This window comes from Gobius niger (assembly GCF_951799975.1).
Source record: "Gobius niger genome assembly, chromosome: 6".
In the NCBI taxonomy this organism is placed as follows: Eukaryota; Metazoa; Chordata; class Actinopteri; order Gobiiformes; family Gobiidae; genus Gobius; species Gobius niger.
In genome coordinates, this window is record NC_136857.1 from 10,582,133 (window position 1) to 10,606,841 (window position 24,709).

The window sequence follows — 24,709 nt, forward strand, 5'->3', positions numbered from 1 at the left end:
TGGGTTTGTGTGTGGAACCTAAACTAAACATTACACAATTTGCAAAGTGTTGCTTTTCAAAATTCCTAAACTATTTTGTTTTCATCACAGTGATTTTTTATTTTTGTTTTATTTGTCCTTTATTTATCCAGGATAAAACTCATTGAGATTAAAACTCTCTTTTTCAAGAGTGTCCTGGCCAAGTTACAATTTTACACACATAATCACAAAATAAACATTGCATAATTTAAAGTTTAAATCAAGATAATACACTCAGATAAAACAGCTACATGTAAAAGAGTTTGTTTCTAGATTTTTCAATAGTGATTTAAAAGTATGAAGTGATACAAGTTCTTTTAACTGATTCTGTTTATCACTGCTCTCTGACCCCTTTGTGGAGATGTATCTGCACGTTTGTGAGTGGATGTGAGACAGGTGCAGTGTGTCTCACTGTTCTTTGTCCTTTTAGGCGTCCTCGACCAGCGCCCGTATCCTGGACGGCCAGACAGTGGGAGAGCTAAAGGCAGAGATCGCCTCTTTGAAGGGCTTACTGCTCAGCAGGTAACAAAGTTATCCAGTCCCCTGGCACATGAAACGTTCCAGGTGTCACTGAGGTGTGCTTCACTTGTAACACCTGGGTACAGGGCATCTGAGCATACTGTATGACAGGTCATAGTTTTTGTTTATGCATTGATTATGTTGAACATAACAAAAGTGCAAAAACTGGAATCTCTATTTAGATTTATTTCATTCAGAATCTTTCATGTCGGAGATATGTCTTTACATATTTTAATCATCTTATTATCAACAATGGGACAACATCCACCTTCAGCACCAACACAAAGCATGTACCTCTCAAAATTCACTTCAGTATTGCTTATTTTTGGTGAGATCACTTTTGCTTATTCTTATTCCATTTTCCATGTACTGTATTCAATATGATAACAGTGACCTATAACTACACTGCAACAGAAAATACAGATCCTGTACTGATCTCTTTCTTTATACATGTAATCTGATCCCCTGTACATGTCGACTTCATCACCCAGACCATGGTGTCAATTGCACTGACGTTTGGCACAGGTTAATGTTAGGTGTAAGCTTTTTGCCCTGATGTTATTAAAAGTCAGTCTGTATTCAATGCTCAGTTCCCAATCTCCTCGGCACGGCTCAGGCTGGCCCATTAGCATGCATGATTATGTATCAGTGTCTATAATGAAGCCCAAGTAAAGGGTGTACATCAGAAACGCGCCGCAGATGAAAATTGCCTCTGAACTGTCGAGTTGAGCATGTTTTGTTCCCGCTCGTACATCCTAATCAGTAATAATCCCTTTGTCATTTGCTTTCTTGACTTCATCCTGACTTCTTACAATGAGTTTTCCCGGCGAAGGCTTAAATCGTGAAATAAAGGCGTCGGTATCACCATCTGTCTCCCCGCACGCTCTCCGCTTTTTTTTTGTTTTTTTCTAAATGATTCAAATCAGTGTTTTAAAGTACTAAGAAGAGCTCATCCTGTTGTGATTTAACATTGTCTTTTTGATCTTAAAAGCCGTGGATATAATTAAAAAACACTCAGAGACGGAGCCTGCCAGGTGTGAAGAACATCTGGTTGTTTGGGCAGAAAAGACATTTTCTCTGGTGTAATTATGTGATTTACTCTGAGCTCTTGATGTGGGGCTGCGCGCTGAACCGTATCTAACAATGTGTTCCCACTTAAACTTCAAATGTACAAGTTTTTGAACAAAATCACACGGCTTATACTTTGAAAGTGACTCAACTCTTTTGTGTCTTTCTAAAAAAAAACTAAACTAAAAAAGAAGCCTCAACCTGTCTCTGTTTGCGTTGCAGCAATACACCGACATGAGAAATGAATAGTCTCATGTGGACATGGGAGTCGGCTCCAAGAAGCCTGTCTCTCATTGACTCGTCCAAAAACAGCTCAAAATACAACATCAATAATGATTTTACAGGTGTAATTATGGTCTCATGTTCTGCAGTGGATCAAGCACAAGTCATTGAACATACCCAATACCATAAGTCATGATGTCTGCGGGGCATTGAAAAGCATTAAAAGTCATTGAATGTCTTATGCCAAAAGTCTTAAAAGTCATTTAAAAGCATTCAATTGGATTCAAACTGGCATTAAATCTAAATTTCTTGGTAATTATAAATCTTCCTTAGAGATATCGAGTGACATTGCTTAATATTTTTTCCTGCGTGCATTCATCAAAAATATAAAAACTATGGTCTAAAACTAATTCAGCAGCAGTTTTGAATGTAATTTTACTCTCTTTTTCTGAAAAGTTGCTCGTTGTGTCCAATTTGGTTTGAATGTCAAAGTTTACAAATCTTACGAAAGGAAACATGCCAAGACATTTTGCATTTGTGGCATTAAAATATCGTATTAAGGCATCAAAATGGCATTAAAAAGCATTAAATTTGACTTGCTGCCACCTGTAGAAACCCTGTAAGTGATGTTATGGTTTCACTTTTTCTTTAAAGGGATATTTCAGGATTTTTGACATAGCGCCTCATTTCCTAGTTATCCAGAGTGTTGTAGATTTCTGGAGATCTATATATATTTTTAATTCATGCAGTCCTTATATTTGAAGGTTTAGTGGTGCTAGGCTAGTGCATGTCTATGGTAACTAGTAGCCTGCATTAAAAACCTCTTCAAATCATCAGGTAGTCCTCCAAATGTTGCCATATCTGATTTGTAGGAAGCTCCTTTGTGAATTCCACATGTAGTAATGCCGGCCGCAGGTAAACAAACTACTGTAGATCCAGTAACCTAGCAGATCACTCCGCCGCTGCATAGCTTGCAACCAGGAAGCTGATGATGCTCAAATATAAGTTCTTTTAAATGCAAAATGGTTATATAGCAAGAATTATTCAGTAAACACAGACATTTATATTGGTCTCAGTCTGGTGTTATAAGTGATTTCCGTTTGGTGCACTGTGCTTGGGTCAGACTGTTTTTAATACAGGCTACTAGTTACCATAGACATGCACTAGCCTAGCGCCACTAAACTCTTAAAATATAAGCACTGCATCAATATATATATATATATATAGAAATCGACAACTCTCTGGATAACTAGTAAATAAGGACCCATGTCAAAAATACTGAAATATCCCTTTAAAATGAAAAATAAATCCCTGTTTATCAGCAGAAATTAGTCTTTGACACAGCCTCAAAGCACTATTTACAATCATAATCCATACATCATACAGTGAAGTACATATAGTACCGACATCCTCATGTTACTATATTGTGTGTGGATAATTGTGTTCTGAAGATGAGGAGATCTGGTGGTTGGTTGGGCACAAGGGAATCATTTCCATACATTTTTTGTTTGCACTTTCTCAATAAACTTTGATTTGAAATATTCGTTGTGATGTCTTTTGATGGTTTTGTCTCAAGACCTTATTAACACATACCAGTACATTTTCTGATAATTCCGAATTGGCTCTTTTCCCATTTCAGGAATCAGTTCCCCTCCAATCCCTCCATCCCAAAGATCCCATCATGGCAGGTCCCGCTGAAGCCCCCGGCCTCTCCTTCTGTCAATCACACAAACAGCAGCAGCGACATCTCCCCCGTCAGCACCGAGTCTGCCAGCGCCTCCCCTTCCAAAGACCCCACCCTCCCCGCGTCCCAGGACACTGCGGGGGGGCTGAGTGGGGACACCGGGTCTGCAGGGCTGCGCATGGAGGTCCAGGGGGAAGAGGAGAAGACGGAGGAGGATCTGAACCACAGGGAGGATGAGGAGGAGGAGGAAGTGCTGAGCTTACAGACCGAGGACAGAAGAGGCGGGGACGGACAGATAAACGAGCCGGTGGACAAACTACGGAGGCCTGAAGGCGCCAGTAATGAGAGTGAGGTGGATTAAAGTTCAAATGCGCAAATGTCTTTACACTGGTGGCTTCGACTCTTCTCAGATCGTTCAGTTTTCACCATCTTTTCACTATTTTTTTTTCTGTAATTATTTAATCTTGTGCAAATTGAGGAGTCTGCGCGGGTATAACATAATGCAAACCTGACACAGCGGAGAATTGGGTTGACAAGGGGCTTACCTCCGTGTACTTTTCATCAAGTGAGATAAATGATTACGCATCAAATCGAGTGCAAATGTGCTGAGATTTTCACGAAAGGAGAAATGAAGTGGAATAGCTCCCTCTGGGCTTCTCAATAATGTTGGTTCAGCTATACAGAAGTATTTTTGCAGATAAAGACTGGTAGACGTCACCAAATAAATTAAAAAGTATATTCTTCTTTGAAATATAGCTTTACAAGCGCTGAGAAACACAGGTGAAACTTATCGTTCAAATATCGAACATCGCTCAAAACTTCATTTATTTCTGTATTTCAGCTTAAAATGTGAAACTAATGCATGATATAGACTCATTACATGCAAAGTGAGATATGTCAAGCCTATGTTTGTTATAATATTGATGATTATGGCTTACAGTCCAGTTTCAAAATATTCTAATTTTATGAGATTTTTAATTTGGGTTTTATACAAACTGAGCCATAATAATCAAAATGATAACAAATAATAGCTATACATATGTCACTTTGCATGTGATGAATCTATCATATATTTCTTTCACATGTTGAATTACAGAAGTAAATGAACTTATATTATTCAAATTTTCACCTGCAAGTAGTTCCTCAGTGTCCTTTGGTGGACAAAGTAAAAAAAAATATTATTTTTTTAACAAAGTTCAGACCGTTAGTTGTGATCCAAACTCATCCCTAAATTTCACACAATTTTAAAAATGTTCACAGGGGATAAGACATTAAGAATTTTTAGAACTTTACTGTCACTGTAACTCTAACTCTAACAAGCATGATCAATGATCAATAAAACAATACTTTATATTTACATGAACAGTGCGCAGTGGTCTTTTTTCACAAACCTCTGATGTTACAAAAATACTGAAGGATGAAACCAACTTCATTCAGCTATTAGAGAAAAAAAAAAAAAGGGTCTCTAATTTCAATAGGATTGTGTAAATCTATAATGACATGAAAACAGGTTTGAGATAGATTAAAGTTACCCAATTTAATCCAAACACAATACCATCTCTTATTAGTGTAAACTTTTCACCATTTGTCATTTTAAATAGCATTGTGCTTTGTTATGTGAACATACTTCGAGCTGAAATATCCAGCAAGTCTCCTCATAAGATGCCGAACACTTTACCCTTTTAAATTTAGATTTGTTAATTTATTTAGTGGCGCTGCACAATAAATGGGAATGGGACGACTGCAGATATTTACTATATCTTTGCAAACTGAAAATATCCTGTTTCCCTTAAGATCTCTAGAAACATGTGATTCTCATATTAGTTTAGGAGTTGACATTTCAATCTCTTAAATATTTCTGCTCCTGAACATGTTTATGAGCAGTGAACTGAATCTTAATTGGAAAACATCAATCTCAAACCTCATCACAACTGTCAGAAAAATTGCAAATATAATTGTTTTTTTGGTTTTTTTTTTTTTACATCAATGGCTGAGGACTCTCTCTTCAGGGCCCGAGCTTTTAGCCTTTTTTAATGTGTCCTTTCGCATTGGTGTCAGTCAGTCAATAATTCACAAGGCCAGCAGCGGGGTAGCACTGGGCTGAAATAAAAGCTCTGAAATTCGAGATTACGATGTGATGACGGCCCTTGTTCCAGACCTGGTGATGTTGATGCTCCCTTTCGCTCAAAGCAGGGGAAGACGAATGTTTTCCCCTACTGCACTCAGGGCTACACTTTGCATCTCTGAACGCGTTGTGTGTGCGAGAAAGAAAAAAAGGGGGAGAAAAAAAAACATCCCAGACAGTGCGAGAGCTGCGTCTGCGTCTCCAGCAGGGCAGCTGATTTGCTTTGTGAAGTTTGTTAATAATCAAATGATCAACAAATAACAGATGTATTAGTTCATGCGGCTTGAAATGTCAACGAGGCTAAAAGCGCAAATCTAATCGCGAAAGCCCAGTTGCATTGTATTATTTTCTGTGACAAAGCCTCAGGACCAAATTATGTCGGGCCTCCCACGGTGAGCAATCTTTACAGAAAACGCCGCCAATACTTTGTAATTAAGCCGCACAAAGAGCAGCAATGAGACTGGAAGTTGTAGAAGTTGCATCAGAAGTTGTTTGATTCTTGCGCTGTGGAGGTGGAATGGGGAAGTGTAAAAAAACAAGAAAAAAAAAATACCCCATGATTGAAAAGGAAAGTAATAAATGAATACTTTGACTTATCGAATTACTCACTCTGTCTCCAGCAAACGAGAGGAGTCCATGAATGAGAGGGAAAGGATACAGCGGCTGTGCCATTCCCACCGCCTTCTCATGGGGCTCGGTATGAAAATGCAAGTATTGAAAAGGTGGCACAATGAAGCGCCACATACACCCAACTACGAAAGTGTAAAATATGCAGTACTGTGATTGAATACATGAAATAAGTGATTGGTCAAAAAGTGTGTTTTTCATAACTGTGTAATGATCCCTGTAACACGTGTTTACCTAATCACACTTGTACATAATTGTAATAAAGCATTATACTCTTGCAACTAAGCTGTTACTTTTCATTATTTCCACTATTGTGAATTTGAATTAAAACCTAATATCAACTACACACCATTGTTTAAATACTTGAAATACTTGAAACTCTAAAATGTTGACGTTATTAGAAATTATCTGGCATTTACAAAAGCATGCCTCGCCTTTTGGGTTCTTTTTCTGTACAGTAAGAATTATGACGAATCACTGTCTTTCAGAAAGCATGACTGAGCCGGGGCTTTTATGCACTTTCAGAATTCACTCCAGAAATTACTGTGTGACACACTTTTTTTTGCAAGTTGAACATAAAGTGGGCAGATGCGCTTTTGGTTTCGGTATCGTTAGCTGAGGTTTCTGGGGTGTTTTACCGTGGTTTAACAAAAAAAAAAAGTTTAAAAAAAATTATAGAATTCAGCAAGACAAAGGGAATTCTGTCATGTGTTTATGTCCATTCGTATTGCAGCTCATAGTGTATTTAATGTATCTGTGAACTTATCTATTATCCTCTTCTCAGCAAACGTCCTGTAGGCCTCCAGTCTGGCACCTTAGCCTCCCTCAGCTCACGTATTTACTGCCTCTCCTCTGTCTCTGTATCGCTGTCTGCTCACATGACTTTGCAAAACACGAGACTCTCGGCCCAACCTAATAAGTTTAGCGCGGGGCTAACACTTTGAGACACGCATTCACTGAGCAACTAGGACATCTACATTTTCAGCACACATGTAGCTGCCAGTCATTCCCATACTGCATACATTGCCTTGAATATTTATTTGTAACGCATATCTCTTCATTTGTATCTTGCGTGTGGCACTTGTGTGGTTATTTCTGTTCCATTGACTTCCAAGTCCAGCAACTTGACACGCTCATTGACCAGTTTATTCCTGCCGGCACCTTCTGGATTCCTAAATCATGCATTGCCTCTATTTCTTATCTAAGCGTTTGCTTTATTCTATAGCTTTGCCAATACACTTCCCGCGTCCTCATCTCTGAAAAAGGCGCTTTTCCCTCATACCGAGCCCCGCCGTGCATTATCAAGCGCATGAATTTAATTTATCAAGGCCTGAATGATCAATAGCATTTCACATATTGATGAGGTATATAAACTTCTGTGGGGTTCGATACCACATCCCTTTGTAATCCATTAACCTCTCCCTGGAGTTCAGACCAACCTTAGATTTATAGGGCCCAACTGTAATAAATCCACTTGTACATCATTTAGTGTCTTGGGGGAATTTTCTCCTCAGAAAACGCCGCATATGCCACCCTCATTTCCCCACCGCCATTTTGTCCTCTTAGCAATTGCCGTTCGCCGAAGCAGGAATGTTACTTTTGTGCGCCTTATTCTAAAGGTAGCTGGCATTGCTTTGGCTCTGAGGTGGTATAGTTGTCCGAAGCAACACCTCGGTTTTGACGCCGCCCCTGGTTGGAAGCCTTAACCTCATCAATCTTGCTGCTAAACGGAGAGCACTCAATAGGATAGTGTATCGACGCGCCGTGAACTCTATTGTTGGCTGGAACTGAGCACTCAGCAGGTTAGAGGGCCCGGTGTCTCCCTGGATCAATGCGGCCGTTGTTAGCCTTTAGCGGCCAGTCGAACACCAGCCAGTCCCTTTTTTACTCATTTCATTTCAGCTTGAAGACCTTCAACGCCAGTCACAATGTACATTTTGTTTATTCACTTAGGCTGCTGCTGTCGAGACTTACATGGAAAGTGGTTCATTGCTAGTAAACTGGCTAACACACACACACACGCACACACACACAATCGTATACTGCTATCTTAGTGAGGACGCTCATTGACATATATTACCCAGACCCTAAACCCCTAGTCTTAATCTAAACCCAATTCTAACCCTAACCTTAAAACTACATTTTGACCCTCAAACAGTCCTTGAAATAAGTAAGGACCACCCAAAATGTCCTCACTTTTAAAAATGTCCTCACTTTTAAAAATGTCCTCACTCAGTTCAAAACTCACACTGGTCCTCACAATGTCGCAAGTATAAAAGCTGCTGAGTTATTACTGGTAAATACATATAGCTCACGGTGGTGTCCAAGTGTTTTGATGTGAACAATAACCCCAGTATTTTAACTTTTAAAATCTCCATTAGTGTATAATTGCTAATCCCATGATGCTTAGCGATATGACATCACATCAGCTGTAGCGCAGGGGTGGGCAATGTCAGGCCCTGAGGCCAAATCCGGTCCCCTGCACAGGGGTTCCCAAACCTTTCAGACCATGACCCCAAAATCCCTCAACCAACAACTCAGGACCCCCTTCTATAAAATGTAACTAGCATTAATAATTATTTAAGTGAGCCTCGAAACAAACGTACTGACCTTGTGTATTTGAGTTAAAAATAATTTGACACTTTTACTCAAGTAGATTATTTCTTTATTGCTTCATCCTGTGTTTTTTACTGGGCAATCCTTGAGATGAGATTGTGTACTGAAAAGTAATACTTTAGAGCAGTCATTTTACTAATTTTAAGCACTTCTTTTTCACATCTGCTTTTATAGTAATATTTAATTAATTGTTTATGTCAACCCAATCCCCAGCCGTGTCTGTGCTGCTCACAAACAGGAAGGCCCCCTCCATACATTAGCATATAGGAAATGTCACAGATCAGGATGTGTTCCTGTCTTACCTCTTCCCGCTGAGATAAGGTCCAGCTGGGAGCCATCGGATGCACAACCTGATGTGCGACACGGCCGCGGAAAGCCACTGGCCCTCGGGAAATATCCGCTTACTCTTTGGGACTCCTAGTTTGACATGATGCTATCTCCACCTGCGACATGTGTGCAGTGGCTATACAGCGGTGGAATTCTTCAGACACTGAGACCCAATGCTATTATGTTTTGTGTACAAAAAACAATAAGAGAAAGCTATGTTTAGTGTGTAAAAATAACCACTTTATCCTTTTTAACACACTTTTTAATGCCATTTTCTGCAAATATACATGCCAGTACCAACATTCCCCCAGCAATATTGGCCGACTTTTTATTGTGTGTAAGACTGCTGAAAACCAGAAATTCCTTTACAATGAGCTGATTCACATTTATGTTCCTCGCATGTGTAGCTTTTGCCGTTTATGGTTATGTTGTGGCAATTCATTGTTTGTTTGGGTTCTTTTTAGGAGTGATATATTCTCTTTCTCATTCAAAATAAGCCTGGATCAAGGCTGCACCCACTCCAAATAGTTTCCGGTAAAATTGAGACAGGGCAAGGTCGCGAAAGGGAGCCATCACCGAATAACGCTTCAATCGGATTGCCAACTAAGACAGAGAAGTCATAAAACACATTGTCATCAGTCGCTATATTAACTCTGAACAATCTAGGATCATGTTCTCTCCTTCCTCCACGTCTACATGACTCCTTTTGGCCCACATGTGTTTTCATTGTTAGACTCTCTCCCACATCTTGAGTAAAGTCGCCTTGCTGTGTACCTTAAAGTTAATGTTGATTTCTGGCTCTGATTGATGCTATAGCTGCCAGTGTTTATGAATGGCCCAATAATGTGGAAAGAACCCAGATTGGGAGCACAGCAGGTACTGTAGAAGAGATGCCCTTGTCCTAGGCAGGTGGGGCCGATTGGATTATGGGTAGACAGTGCTGTCAGGGGCTAAAGGAGCAGAGCTGCAGGCACAGGAGGGGCAATAGTTGCGCCTCTTGCCAGCGTCCGGTAAATGAGACTAATCGCCTCGGCCAATACAGCACCTGAAACTCGGGAGGGAGGTGCCCGATTGGGAGGATATTGGATCATTGCCAGAAAAAGCCTTGTTGGAGGGGTACAAGCTAATCATTTATCATGAAACTGTTTCAGAAAACTCCCAATATGTGTGGTTGTTCACCCTTAGGATTTCACTATGACCTCATATATTCCTTTTTCTCCTATCACTTTACTGACTGGCCTCTGTCCCCTGAAGATGAGCCCCGCTTAAAGCCCAAAGCTGTATAGATTGTCTTCCGTGTCCCATCTAAAGAGTCAGCTGGAATGTAACAAATTAGAGCGTAGCTTTTCTTTCATATAGTTTGGACATTTTGTTTCTATTTTCGTTCACAACACCATCCATCCCTTTAACAGCTGTTCGTTTAAGTTCTTTGAAACACAGATCCCAACACTATTTTTAGGCTGTAGTTTTTAGAAGTAGTTTTCTCGTTCTGTCGGGTAAGCTTCATCTTTTGATGTGTGTCACGAAAGTCGTCAGTCACAAATTCTGGATCATCTGCCTACCCCTTATGGAAACTGTCAAATCGCAGCCAGTATTTGGATTTGGTCATTATTATGACACCAAAGATCTTCCAACAAGTCTGAAAATGCATGATGTCATCTTGGTTGGCTCTTGTGTTTCACAGCAAGATGCTCCAGAGTTTATTTCTTGGACCATGTTGGGCATTCCTGTGTCCTCATCTGGGTTGGCTTTCTCCATTAAAGAAGAACTGAGTATTTTGCTTACCTTAATAAATCCTTTCCGTAGTCCCTCTGGGGGTAATACAAGTGTTAATGAGATGTTTAGGGGGTCTTTCATCTCCCCTGGTGTCTCTGGCCAGAAAACCACAATTGCAACTTTCCTGCATTACACACTATTAGAATCACGAAGAAGAAGCTAACAGGCTAACGGGCAAAGCTAACTGCAGGCTAGCGCCACTTAAACAGTGTTTACAGCCAAGTTTGAGTGAAAAAACTATCTCCACTGTGTAATTGGATGTACAATATCCCTCTCTCCCTTTGTCTTCTCTGACAGTGTAGTATTTACTCTCACGGACAAGTAATGAGTAAAAAAACGCAACATGCTACGACACCTGCAGTGGCACTTACGGCCTCTAGGGGTATGAGTTACTTAGTTCTGCTTTAACATCTGTTTATCCAATCAACTTAAAACATGAACTAACCCCCACAGGTAGGTACTCCTGACCAATATCCTGGATCAGGAATTGTAAGAAGGACCCTTTAGTGGCTCTGAAGGAAGGATCACTTGCAGAGCACTTTTTATATCCATACAGGGACAGTAAAGTCTAAATCTTCTCGCGGTGTCCGGAAGGCTCTGTTGTCTCGTTTTGATCTTCACATCCACGACCTTGTCCTTACAAAACTGGCTGGGATCGTCACAATGAAACACAAGCCACATTTCCACATGCCCTCAGTAAGGAGTGGAGCTGGAGAAAACCGTAATCCTCAAATCCCCCACTGGACGCCCAATGTCTTGTTTTGGCCGGTCGCTGGATTCTTTGGGTAACACACACCAAAGTGAATGATGGACACGCACTATTCTTAGCCGGGGCAGAATCTTCCCAACCTTTGCCGCAAATATCACATTGCTGATGTATTCCATATTAAATGACTGAGTTTTAAAAGAAGCGGGGCCGGCGCAATGTCTGTTATCAGCAACCATAATGTGTCAGATTAGCGCACACATGAGGGCCACCTGTTGTCGCTTTTATGAAGGTCGCAGCTGTGAGACTCAAAGTGGTCTTTTTAAAGGCCCATGTGATGGTCAGTGTGATTCAGGAGTCATTCAACAGGAATAAAGCGGTTTGGGACAGTGTAAATTTACATGGACTGGCCCCGGCTCTGGCATAGTGTAACAGGAGACAAAACTCCCCAAGTCCAGATTTAGAGAAGGCTTCTTCACCGAACTATGGGCTGCTTTGCTTTGAACTGGAACAGCTGCTACATCATGGGCGTTTACTTAAAAGGAAATGTGTCCTGAGCAAAACATTTTCATACTCTGATACCAAAATGTGATAGGAGCAAGAACCTGTGTGGCCATAACAAAATGTCCCACTGAAGTTAAGTGAGTTAAAGTTGTTATACTGCACGTAATGGGGCAAATGAGGTAATGCGGCTACTGTACAATCAACACATACTCTCAACTGCATACATGGCCACACTGACAGAGGGTGATGATAGCGCAGACTTTCCGTATCGTAGTGTCTTTCAAGTTAGTGACATTTAAGTAAAAATAAAAGTACAATTGAGGGACTCTTTTCTCTTTTTTTGCAATAGCGAACAGATCTTTTTTTTTTTTGTAAGAATATAAAGGGAATTTTTCACCGTTCGATCAATAAAGTTCCATCTTTGGTCATATGTGGAAGATGCATTTCATTAATATCTTCACTTTACTGTGCGGATATCGAACAGCTCCTCAGGTGTTATTACGCCTGACAATATAGTTCCCCTTTTTATCCACTTAGAAAATTGACATGTTTAATTTTGTGTAACTATACTTGGATCGTGTAACTACTCATGTAACCGTATTTAAATAAGGAAACGTGGAAGAGCTTGGTCACTTCTAACTTCACCCCCGTTTGGCCCCCGTAGAGGAGAGGAGGAGAGGCTAAATGCTAACATCTTTGGTCTTTTTGCGTGACTGAGCGCAAACATAAAGACCAGACAGGTACGCATCAACGCGTCTAAGCTCAGGTAAGAACATATCTCAATATGGATAAACAGTGGCCTATTCCTTTAAGGTCAGCGCTCTATGGTGGCCAATCGTGTGAAAACGACGACTTATGCTCCTTTAAGCACTCTTTCACTATTTGACTCCGATGAATCTCGGCATTGTCATCTTGCCTGTGCCATCAGGGAAGAAAAAAGCCCATTGATGGGATAACCTGGTCATTCATTATATTCTTGGCAACAAAATGACCAACTGCAGCAACTCCATGTTATTCAAATCCAGTTAGCGACTTTTATTATTGGCCTGGCATTGGATGATTTCTTGAACAAGTTGCGCCTACAAACTGCTGCCAAGTGTCACAATATCTACCAAGCTTTCTCAAACAACCCTTTGTCGGTTAAACAGTAAAAACACTCTGGAGCTATTTGACTAATCTGTAATCTTTATCTGTAATTAGGGGTTTGGTAAAACCACCACACCCATGTCACTTGAGCGCGTCACTGGCACAAGTCCAAAGTCAGACAATAACCACATACTTTACATTTATGTTCACTTGTTACCAGTTCATTTCAGGTCTATTACAACAAATGCGTCACCCATTTACCAGACCTTGCATCTGATACGACTTTTAGTCAGTCACTCATCACCTGCACTGCTGTCCGCTGCCTTAAAAGCCTCTCCATACGCCACTATCAAAGGCATATGACACAGTCGTTAGATTTCACACTGTTTGTATTAGTAACTAGATCTGGATGCCATGCAAAGCGTTGTTATATGAAAGATTATTACAGGTAACTATTTTTGGAAATTACACGTTCTCACTGGGCCCATTAAGAAGATAGTTCCTTAGTTGGAGCAGAAAAAGATCTAAAAATTCTGTAAACATTAAAAAAAAAGAAACACTGTATTTAATCTTATGTGAGGTTCTAGTTGAACACTAACATTACAGCATTCTAGAAAAGATGTATGCATAGGTTTGATCTTATATGTGGGCAATTCCAAATATACTATCACCTATTGTAGAGTGATCAAACAATTACTGTTATTAAGCTGTCCGCAGTCATAATATTAAGCCATATCTGTCTTACATCCTTGTCAAGATTGGTGGATTTATTTTTAATCTCAAATTACTTCATGGCACAAATGTTCACAGTGGCTTTTGTACAAGATGTCTCCATAAACCAGGCTTTTCAGTAAATTCATCTGAGGTTTTATGAGAAAGCATTACTTGCACATGCAGAAATGACTGCTGAGAGCTTTTACTACATTAACATAAGAATGAGTCAGAGGCGTCCATGCCAGAGCTAACTGTGCTGTAGTCGTCATGTTGGACTATTCCAGCTCATTGTCAGCCAATATGCCGGGCTTTTACCCTGAAACTAAATGATCCCATTCCCGTCGGACTCATGTCAAATTAAGCAAATTTACAGCTTAGCACTTAAGAAGTTCCCCGAGTGCCAAGAGAGCAGTGGCAGCAGGCCTGTGTCGCTGGGTAGAAGAGCAGCTCTGTGGCGCTTGGTGTTTTTTTTTTTTTCTTTGGAGAATGGTTTGCCAAACGGTGGAAGGGGTACTGAAGCTTTGTGGAAACAGTGTCTCAGTGGGACAATCTTCTCCCACTGAATGAAGGGGTTGACGTTCCTTGGGCAAGACACTTCTCCCAACGTCGTTTCTGTGTATGAATGTGCGTACGAATGGCAGGAAATGGAAGCTACAATCTGCAGGGTTTACATGCTTGTTTCTTGTGCGTTCATTGACACGCACTGCCCTGATCATAATACAGGATGATTTGTCGTATTCAGAAGTCCTGCTCTGGGAAAGTACTTTGTAGAGAAGAGGTTGAGGCTCAAATTAGTTCTAGTATAATGATCTCTCATGGTGGATGCAGCTCTCATACGCGACCCCTGAGAGACCTCATCTTCCTGGCTCAGGTGCGCTTCGACTTCAAGTGGTTGGCTGCCATGGTCACATAAGTGTCTAAGCAATGATAAGTAAATAATGTTCGATACTTTAGTCCTGGTTTGCCAAACTGGAGGTGTCTTACGCAAGAAAACAATGCTGCTTATTAGATTAGAACATCTTTGGTGATTTAAGATTCCCCCAGAGCCCATCAACAATAAGAATTCACTCTGTTCAAAGAATATGCAATGCTTTTCCCTTAAAAGAACTCACATTTCCATATCAATATCGGCCTAATTAAAAACATATGAATTCATTTCAAACAGAACCTTTTCAATCCCCCCCTGGGAGGCCTCAGAGGAAATCTGGCCCCGGACCCCACTTTTAGTAAATCATTTCTGAGACGCTCGCTGATCATTGGTGTTGTACAAATCATTCACACTCCAGGACAGATCTAACCACTTGAAGGCAATAATGTCCACAAGGCTCGATGCCAACCACCATCTTTGCCGCACTTGTTCTGCGGTGGCCGTTTGCTACTAGCTGTTTATTCAGTGTTTAGCTCATGGGGATGACTAATCTGCTGCAGTGGGCAAACCCAAGGCAAAGTAAAACAAATAGAACACAATGTTTGGTATTTCTGGGTAAACATTTGTGGAGGGCGCTGATGGAGGCTCATTTTTCACAAGCTGTTTAAAGGACGGAGACGCTAATCTTTCCACTGGATTGTGTTTGTGTTTGGAAGATGACAACCACATGTTTACCAAATAGCATCTACCAAATAACATCTCCACTGTAACAGAACGCCCACCCCCTCCAAAAGGGTTCATAGAATATGCACACTTAAAAGGCAACTGTGTGGAAGCAACTCATTGCTTTTTAAAGGAATAGGCCACCGTTTTTACATACTGACATATGTTCTTACCTAACCTCAGACGAGTTAATATATACCTGTCTGGTCTTTGTCTGTGCGCTCTGTCACGCAAACGGAGCACATACGCAGCCTCTCCCACATGTCATATAGCTCCAAAAAAGCTCACGATAGAAGCTACCAAGCTCTTCCACGTGTTCCCTATTTAAATAAAGTTACGTGAAGTGTTTTCATTCGAAATATATTTACACAGAAATGTAAAATGTCGATTTTATGAGCAGATAAAAAGGGGTACTATATTGTGAGGCGTAATGATACGAGGAGCACAACGTCCGCGCAGTAACTCCTAAAGACTTCCCCGCTCACTTCCGTCAATAACCTTTAGGAGTTACTGCACGGACGTTGTGCTCCTTTTTTTTTTTTTTATATATCTTTATTTGAATTGGGACAGTGCACATTAATCAACATGTAAATGTGCCGGAGTTAGCCATATAGGCTAATTTTCATCCATAGTTCCATGGCAGGTTGATGTCCTCGTATCATTACGCCTCACAATATAGTACCCCTTTTTATCTGCTTATAAAATCAACATGTTACATTTCTGTGTAAATATACGTCTAAGGTTAGGTAAGAACATATCTCAGTATGTAAAAACGGTGGCCTATTCCTTTAATATTTAGCTTTTTAAAATCCTACACTCTTTGTCTCTTACGCCTTTGTAGTTTAAATTTTGCTTCTTCTTTTTTGTTTGTGTTAACAAACTCGTACCTTTCTGTGTTCGCTAAATGGTCAAACTTAAAGAGATATTTCAGGATTTTTGACATAGGGCCTCATTTCCTAGTTACCCAGAGTGTTGTTGATTTCTGGAGATATATATATATTTTTTAATTCATGCAGTCCATATATTTGAAGAGTTTAGTGGTGCTAGGCTAGTGCTAGGCTAGCGCATGTCTGTGGTAACTAGTAGCCTGCATTAAAAACCTCTCCAAAATCATGGGGTCGTCCTCCAAACGTTGCCATATCTGATTTGTAGAAAGCTACTTTGTGAATTGCATGTGTAGTAACGCCGCCGCAGGTAAACAGACTACTGTAGATCCGGTAACCTAGCAGATCACTCCTCCGCTGCGTAGCTTACAACCAGGAAGCTGATCCTGCGCAAATATAAGTTATTTTAAATGCAAAATGGTCATATTTAAAAATGATTCAGTCAACAGGCATTTATATCGGTAGTCTGGTGTTATAAGTGATTTGCCTCAGGTGCACTGTGCTTGGGTCAGACTGTTTTTGATGCAGGCTACTAGTTACCATAGACATTCACTAGCCTAGCACTAGCCTAGCACGAGCCTAGCACTAGCCTAGCACTAGCCTAGCACTAGCCTAGCACTGCTAAACTCTTCAAATATAAGGACTGCATGAATTTAAAAAATACATATATCTCCAGAAATCAACACTCCGGATAACTAGGAGATGAGGCCCTCTGTCAAAAATCTTGAAATATCCCTTTAAGAACGTGGCACAGCTCTGGCTTTATCCTGAAACTCGTCACAATGGTTGCACAATGCACACTCGTCCCACAGTAAGAAGGTTTCAGGTTCAATACCCAGACCATACTCATCCTCCTATTATTTGTTATGATAGAACAATTGTTGGCAAATTGTTGCAAAAAGCTTGGATAAAGGCATTTGAAGAACAATGGCTGAGTTTGCAGAGCTACACAAACCAAAAAAGATATATTAGCGCTTTGAGGTCAATCAATGCAATACCCCTTGTCACAATGACTTGTTTATCCTCCTTTGCGTCATTCTGAGTAAAATCTCAGTGCTCCTGGATGGGTTCTTTTTCTCCTTTTTTTTTTTTTAACACTGTTTGTTTAGACCTGCCCAGTGCTCAAGCTGTGAGGATGTGAAGAATGTATTGTTAACTTCTTTGTTTGGACAGAAAAACTGTGTTGAAAAGCAAAGATTTGAAGATACAGCTCCTGCAAAGAATGTGAGGTGTGTGGATGGAAAATACTATGTTGTTGGGCAAGATGAAAAACACAAAGACAGGTGAGACAAGTGAAATGACTGGAGAACTGTCAGAAAACGAGAAGAGCTTAGAAAGTTATGACTGGTGGTTTAGTTATAGGATGTAAAACTAAACGGTAAAAACAATATCTGAAACACTAACGAACTGTTAAAGGAAAAGCTGGACGACCTCGCCAAATATATTTCCATACACAGATAACAGACAGGGATGCACGTAATAACTGCAGTATTGTTGTTCTACAAAAAACGTGACCCAAAAAGCAGAAGTCGCGTTTTGTGTTAAACGACTCTTACAACTACAATTTGTCCCGTGAATTTATGCTCACCATTTAAGTGAAATGAGGTCAGTGAGTTTGACCGATGGTTGCTAAGCTAAAACAACACAGGTCTTCAGTTGTGGTTGGAGACGACCGGTGGAAAATATAAAAGTGGTGGAAATGGCCCTTTTCTCAGAACTTTGATCTTTAAACCAGCTCATGTCTCTATCATAAAAGTTTCCGATTCGTGGTTTCGGTAGTGGCTCTCCAAAGTGAGAGTGGAATAAAGTAGATCAGTTCTCACATTTGTTTGGCCGATAACAAAGTAGATTACTTTAAGGAAGTACTCTTTTTCTAAACTTCCCTTTACTGTTTATTCACTTTAACTTTCATAATTACTAGTACCAAATTACTTTAAAATAATAAGTCATTTACTGAGTGCAGTTTTTGCCTTCTCTTCCCATCTCAACCATTTGTCTCAGGCCCGTCTTAAGCCAATACTCTTGAGAGCCCCCCCTCTGTTTGCTGCTCTCTCACAGATGCCAGGGCGATCCACACAGAGACGCATAAGGCCAAACCGCATGTTCCATCGGCCCCTGCCTCCAATAAGGTCTTGTTAATGTTAAATTGGATGAGTGTGTGTCCAATTCTGTGTTTCCTCAGAGGTGTCTCAGGCGCAACAGCTGCTACCAATGGCAAAGCAGCCCCCTCTTTCTGCCGTGTGACTGAGTGTGCTCCAAAATAAGCCCATACACATGCAAAAATAGATAAATGAAGAGCTATTGCAGGAGGGCGCGGGATGTAAAGAGGGGTCTGACTGGGGCAGCGCACCAGAGAGATGAGAGACATCTACAATCTGAACCAGATGAAGATGTGAAATGAGTTCAAATACACTTGATCTGTGAGTCACACAACACACAGTGCACTGCTTCACCGCCACATAAACTACAGGCTCACAGGAGTCAGACACCTGTCCCTCACTGGATCCACGGTGAACGGTCATTCATAAACCACTTTGGAGTAGAGTGCTGAAATCCCCATAACATGCTTTTTTGCCACATTTAATCAACATTATTTATGACTTACAATTAAAGAGTAAATATTTGATACTTGTGTAAAGTGTAAGAATGTCGTAGCTTAAATCATCTCTGGCTCTTGGCCATTTCTGCAGCTTCAGAGAAAAGATTTTTCTTCAACAGCACATCTTCACAAATTGTAACTCGACGGCTCCACCTCAGAGTGACTATCTGTCTTCATCTGAGGCGCACGGGCGCAGCCACCTGCTCTTCCTCTGCCCCTCTCTCTGTGCCCCTCCCTCTGTGCTTTGTGAACTTAATAAAAGCTGCCATTAAGCAGCGCTTCATCTGTTTGGGCCTAATCTGCCTTATAGGCATCATGTGACCACATATGCAGAGCACACCTGTCGCACTCTCCCAGGCTGCTCCTGGCCTCTTACACATGTGCACGCTCACATGCACTCTCAGTGCTTTTACAATGTGCAACTGTGTGCACTGTGTGTTCATGAAGTACGCATCTGTCACAGACACTCAGACAGGAAGCTCATGTTGCTTCAATATGTTTTTATTTCACTCAGTGAAAAGCTCATTCTTTGACATGCAGGAACAGAGGAAACATAAATATAGCACAATGAAGATGAAAAACACCGATTCCAGGGAAATAAATGTGAAACACTAGAGAGAGTAGATCTGAGGGCAACAAATTCAAGTGGAGACTTACAAAATTGCTTCTTGTCTATTTCTCATAGAAAACGTCTCATGAATCTTGCTAAATTGAATGCTAACGGGAGATGGCTTTTAGTCCAAAAGTGCAATATATTTTACAAACTGTAAAATGTGGCTGTGCTGCAGTGAGCCAGCGTCTTGCAGATTACATTCTCCAGCTCTGGAAATACGTCTCTGTTTCTTCACTGCTGTACACCATCTCTTTTGAATTAATTTCTTCTGTTAAAGGATCTGTCGTTTCAGCAGCAGCACAAGCTGGATTTGGAGGTTGTTTCCGTCTGGTTTTAGTGTAATAGAATTTTCTGTTTATTCATTTTTTTCTGGTAGATTATATACATAAGCCAGCTGGCTGACAGATGGTGATGCCTTTACCCATGTCTGTCTTTTTTATTAGAAAAAGCTTCAGAAGAAGCAGGAAGGACAGGAACAGCTGTAGACGGGACAGAACAAGTGACGCCCAGGCCACTGGGCGAGCAAGGGGAGGAGAAAGAGAGAGAGAGGGTGGGGGGGGCACTTTAGGAGCAGGGCCTGAGGCTGGACCAACACAGAGGTGCTCTGTTCATGTCCAACCTCTCCAGTCTTTTTGGTCCTCAGTCTGATGAGGCTTCAGCACAAACATAATGTTGACTCCTCTGGCTGCACAGATGCAGGTCTGCTGTGTGCTTTATTGCCCCAGTTGGATTAATGGCAGAACAAAGCAGAGGGAGAAGCACAAGGTCATGAAATATGAATCGGAGCTGGGACCGAGCCAAGAGGAACCTCTTTTACAACGGCACTCACTAATGTTAGAAAGTCTGCCCACAGGCTTCAAACACTACATACAGTGTGAATCTGTTTCATATTTATAGTTTGTTTAATGTCAACTTTTATACTTTTATCCTACTACTTCACAGCCGCATACACACAAAACAAAGAGAAACTGAATTCAAGTGCACAGGGGCTGTTAAAGCTCAGTCTGTGAGGCCTAGAAATGTTTTCACTTCAAAATAAAACAAAGCATAATGACATAAATATAACAAAGTTTTGCTTTACTTCTGTAAACTGAAAATCCAAGCTCTGCATTGATCATTGTCTTCCAAACGGCTGGACCATGAGACAATAAGAAGTCACACACACAAGCAAACTGAAGTGAGGCTATTTGAATTTTGAACTTTTTATTATTTCATTTCTCCTTTTTACGACTTTTCTTTTTAAAGGAAGCTGTTCATCAAAGAGCATTTTGTTCATATATAGTTATTTTTTACAGAGGAAAATACTGTACAACCTTTTTTTTTTTTCTCAAAACAATGTTTGGTGGAATATTGTTGACACACAATTTTTTTTTCCCCTATCGTGATTTTTTTCAATGCCAAGCTCTGGAAATCTTCCCTTTCTGTGTGTCCACTATTCAATACATAATAATAATAATAATAATTTAGAACTACAGTAAGTCAGCATCTTCACAATCCTCTTCAATTACAGTCCATTATTAGTGTTACCAAGCCACGTCCATTTCAGGAGTGGTCCGTTTTTGTCCAATCACAGAAAAGCAAAAAATAAAAACCAGTCTTTAAATAAATCACATAACAAGAGTTCTTTGTCACACTAACATCTATTTGTGCATCAAAGCAAAGTGAACTAAAACAACATTAAAGCAAATTCCCTGTTAAAAGATTTATATATTGTTGTTTTCTTTTTTCCCCAGACGGTAAAAATGAAGCTAAAAAGTGCAATAACACCCTAAAAATGTCTCATTGAAGGTCACATAAATATTAAATTAAAAGCATAACATTAACAGGAGTTCAACCACAGCCGAAGTGAAAAAAAAAAAAAAAAAAGTTTAAACATTTGTTTTGGGGTCTGTACATTTTCAACATAAAACACACGTTCCCAGTGCTGACGTTTCCCACTGCATCTGAACGTCTCTTTGCTTCCTGTGGGAAGTCAGTCCCGCCCCCTTGTGATTTAACGTTAAATACAGCTTCCTCCAAATTGATATGCATCTAACTATAACACAAAAAACAAAAAAACAATTTAAAGCAGTGATTCCAACAGTAACAAAAATATCATTAAATATGCGCATCATGGTTGTAATGGTCAGCTAATAGAAAAGTGCACTATCCACACAGACTTGATTCCTCGGATGGGCCCTTGGTTGGGTCCCTGGACAGGAGGGGTACATTACAGGGACTGAGCTTGGTTTTTGGTGCTAGTGGAACATAGCTAGCAGAATGTCACGAGAACTGTAGAAACTGACCAAACAGCTACTGGTCAAATCCAGACTGAGAACAAAGTAAAACGTCAGAGAAAGAGAGCTTTATGCTCTTTCTCACAATGTCAATAATATTAATATTATTATGAATAATACAGAAAAGTTCAAAACCTTAGAGGCCATTCCCCTTAGTGATCCACTTCCCTTTGCTTATAGAATATCCACAGCACTTTTCTCCTCAGATCGTCGTTCACACACACGCACACTTACATATATAGTTATATAGAGAGATTTGTTTTTGTTTTTCTTGTTTTTCACACACAATAGTGAAAAATAAAAATAAATTAAAGTCAAACATGCACCCACACAAAAGACTGATGTGTAGTAAAATGTTTTACATTACTGCCCCCATATTTTGTAAAAGTGGGCCCTATTTCTGTGTCTCTGTTCATTTTTTCTTAATGCATAATTTAATTAATAATGTTGGTCATCTTGTAAACATCATCATTCATCAGTGTGGGCCGTCAGTTGTTTTTAGTCTGAACAGTTTGAATGAGGCCTCTCTTTTTTGTTTGTTCTCAGTTCACAGTCTCTGTGTTAAGAGTTCAGGGGTCATGTTGCTCCCCTGTGGAGCTCTCCACTAGGGAAGAGTGGTTAACGGAAGCATCCAGAGCCTCTGCACTGCCCTTCTCTCTGTCACCCTCTGCCATGCACTCATCATTAGAGTCAGAGTTCAGGTCCTCCTCCTCCTCAGGGGACAGGTCATCCTCCGCCTCCCCAGACGTCCCGGTGGTGTCGTCCAGCCCGGAGCCCGCTCTCAGAGAGGTGGAGCTGTGGTTGGTCAGGGCTGTGTCTTGCAGCATTTTCTTACTGAGGTCCAGGGAGTCACTGAGGCCCAGCCCGACTGCGTTCTTCAGGAAGAACATGGAGCTGCTGGTGTCTGTCAGGTTCAGGGACCTGTCCAGAGATGTGTCCATACTCATGGAGGACGGGGGGTAAGGGTGGCTGTAGTCTGAACCCAGGGCTCCCCCCGGGTACAGCATGGAGGGCGTGCTGTGCATGTTGGACATGCCTAGAGACACAGGGGTAACTGCAGACACTACTCCACTCAGGTGGGACACGTCCTGTTTGGGTGAGACAGAGGGCAGCTCTCCGCGCTCCTGCTTCTCGTGCTTCCTCTTGTGGGAGTCCATTTGGGACATGCCCACCACAGTGTGCTTGCACTCGGGGAAGGTGCAGTGGAAGTGCGAGCATTTGAGCTTGTATTTGCAGTCAGGGACCTCACAGTCGGCACTAGAGCTGAACTGGCAGAAGCCGGCGGCGCTGATCACGTCCTGTTTGCCGTGGTGTTTGCGGTGGGCTGTCACCTTGGTGCTGTCGGTGCAGCGGAAGCCACAGCGGAGGCAGTGGAAGTGGGTGCTGTTGCCAGAAAACTGGCAGTCTGGGAAGTTGCAGATTAGGGAGGACTTGAAGCGCTTGAAGTCGTCTAGGACCAGGTTGTCGACGCGGTCGTGGTGCTGCGCATGCTTGTACATGTGCGTGCGCCCACAAAACTTGTAGCCACAGTTCTCCCTGGTGCAGTGGTAGTGGGTCACCTTCAGCGAGAACTGACAGTTGACATCTTTGCAGTTTTCATAAAGGTCGTAACGGCGAAAGCCTTCCAGCATCATTCCCTCATCCAGCATCTTACGGGATGAGGCGGTCTTGCGGCGTTTGCCGAAGGGGGACATGTCCTCGATGATCCAGAAGCGCTTTTTGGCTCCAGCGGCCGTGGGAATAGAGATGGTGTTGCCTGGAGGAGAAGCACATCAAACATTGAGTGGACCAAAAGCAAAGCAGCAGACAATAAACCTATCACAGTGGCCACAGCATCCTGCTGCAGCTATACTGTGACGTACTCACAGCTGAGTAAGCACAGTGAGCCACACTTTTAGAATTCCTAATTCCCTAAATGATTAAAACAGGGACGAATGATAGATTGACTTTGAGACATGACACTTTTACAGGGTGTCTCAACCTCCAAACACAGGGAGAGCTGTGAGTCTTAACCAACCCTCTAATCTTTATATTGTTTTATGGGGGCACCCACCTTTTGCAACACCCTAGGGTCGCTGCTAATGATGTGCTCCCTGTTCTGCAAGACAGGAAGCAGTGGGCCTCGATAAAACTCGAGGCGTGATTAAAATAAGAGACTGCTGATGCAGCCCAGTTAATGGAAGCTAAACAGGGCCGTGCTTTGTACAGCGGGATGGCTTTATCTGTAATATATCAGCTAATGCTTGAGTGGATTCTCCCAGTAAAGAGTCAATGAGTTCGTAAGACATGTTTGTTTTGTGCATGCACTTTTGCTCATGTTTCCTCCGGGCATGCTTTACAAACATAAGTGCTAGAGGCCTGGCCTGAATGACAGCTGCAGTGTTGGTTTGCGCCGGGATAAGTACCTGCAGCATCTTGTACTATAGGGACGTCATTTTTAACTGGAGACGGAGTGGCAATGATGGAGCTGTAAGCTGGTGTGTTGGTTGGCATGACAACACTCCGAGTGGCTCCCAGAGAGGCGCTGAGCAGAGAGTATGACAGACAGGGTGGAGACAGGAGGTATGGGAGTGAGGAAAGGGGAGGGCGCAGAAGGGCAGGGGGGAGGGCCGAAGCCTGGAGCCCCGGATGAGGAGGGGCGAGGGTGGGGAGAGCTGGGAGAGGAGGTGGCGGAGGAGGAGTGGGAGGTGCAGTTCGGGTGGTGTCAGCAGGGGTGGTGGGAGCAGAAGTGGTGACGGGGCCGCCTTGTCCTGG

At 41.6% G+C, this 24,709-nt stretch overlaps 2 protein-coding genes across 8 annotated transcripts in view; one reads left to right on the plus strand and one right to left on the minus strand.

Moving 5' to 3' along the window:
* Positions 1-6,537, plus strand: part of pex14 (peroxisomal biogenesis factor 14) — a 56,150-nt gene extending 49,613 nt beyond the window's left edge. Inside the window, exons 8-10 of one of the 2 annotated variants that reach the window (XM_079558617.1) lie at positions 449-540; positions 3,467-3,863; positions 6,257-6,537. In XM_079558617.1, the coding sequence (XP_079414743.1) occupies positions 449-540; positions 3,467-3,863; positions 6,257-6,280 (513 nt within the window). In that variant the 3' untranslated portion in view covers positions 6,281-6,537. The remainder of the gene's footprint in view (positions 1-448; positions 541-3,466; positions 3,864-6,256) is intronic. The other variant, XM_079558618.1, reaches the window with a different exon arrangement.
* Positions 6,538-20,890: 14,353 nt separating this feature from the next.
* casz1 (castor zinc finger 1) overlaps positions 20,891-24,709 on the minus strand; it is a gene marked incomplete at its 5' end in the record, with an annotated part of 85,849 nt that continues 82,030 nt past the window's right edge. For 4 of the 6 annotated variants that reach the window (XM_079558557.1, XM_079558556.1, XM_079558555.1 and 1 more), the window contains 2 exons: positions 20,892-23,711; positions 24,361-24,705. In XM_079558557.1, coding sequence (XP_079414683.1) covers positions 22,525-23,711; positions 24,361-24,705 — 1,532 coding nt within the window. In that variant the 3' untranslated portion in view covers positions 20,892-22,524. Of the gene's footprint in view, positions 23,712-24,360; positions 24,706-24,709 lie in introns of all 6 variants that reach the window. The other 2 variants (XM_079558559.1, XM_079558558.1) reach the window with 1 other exon arrangement.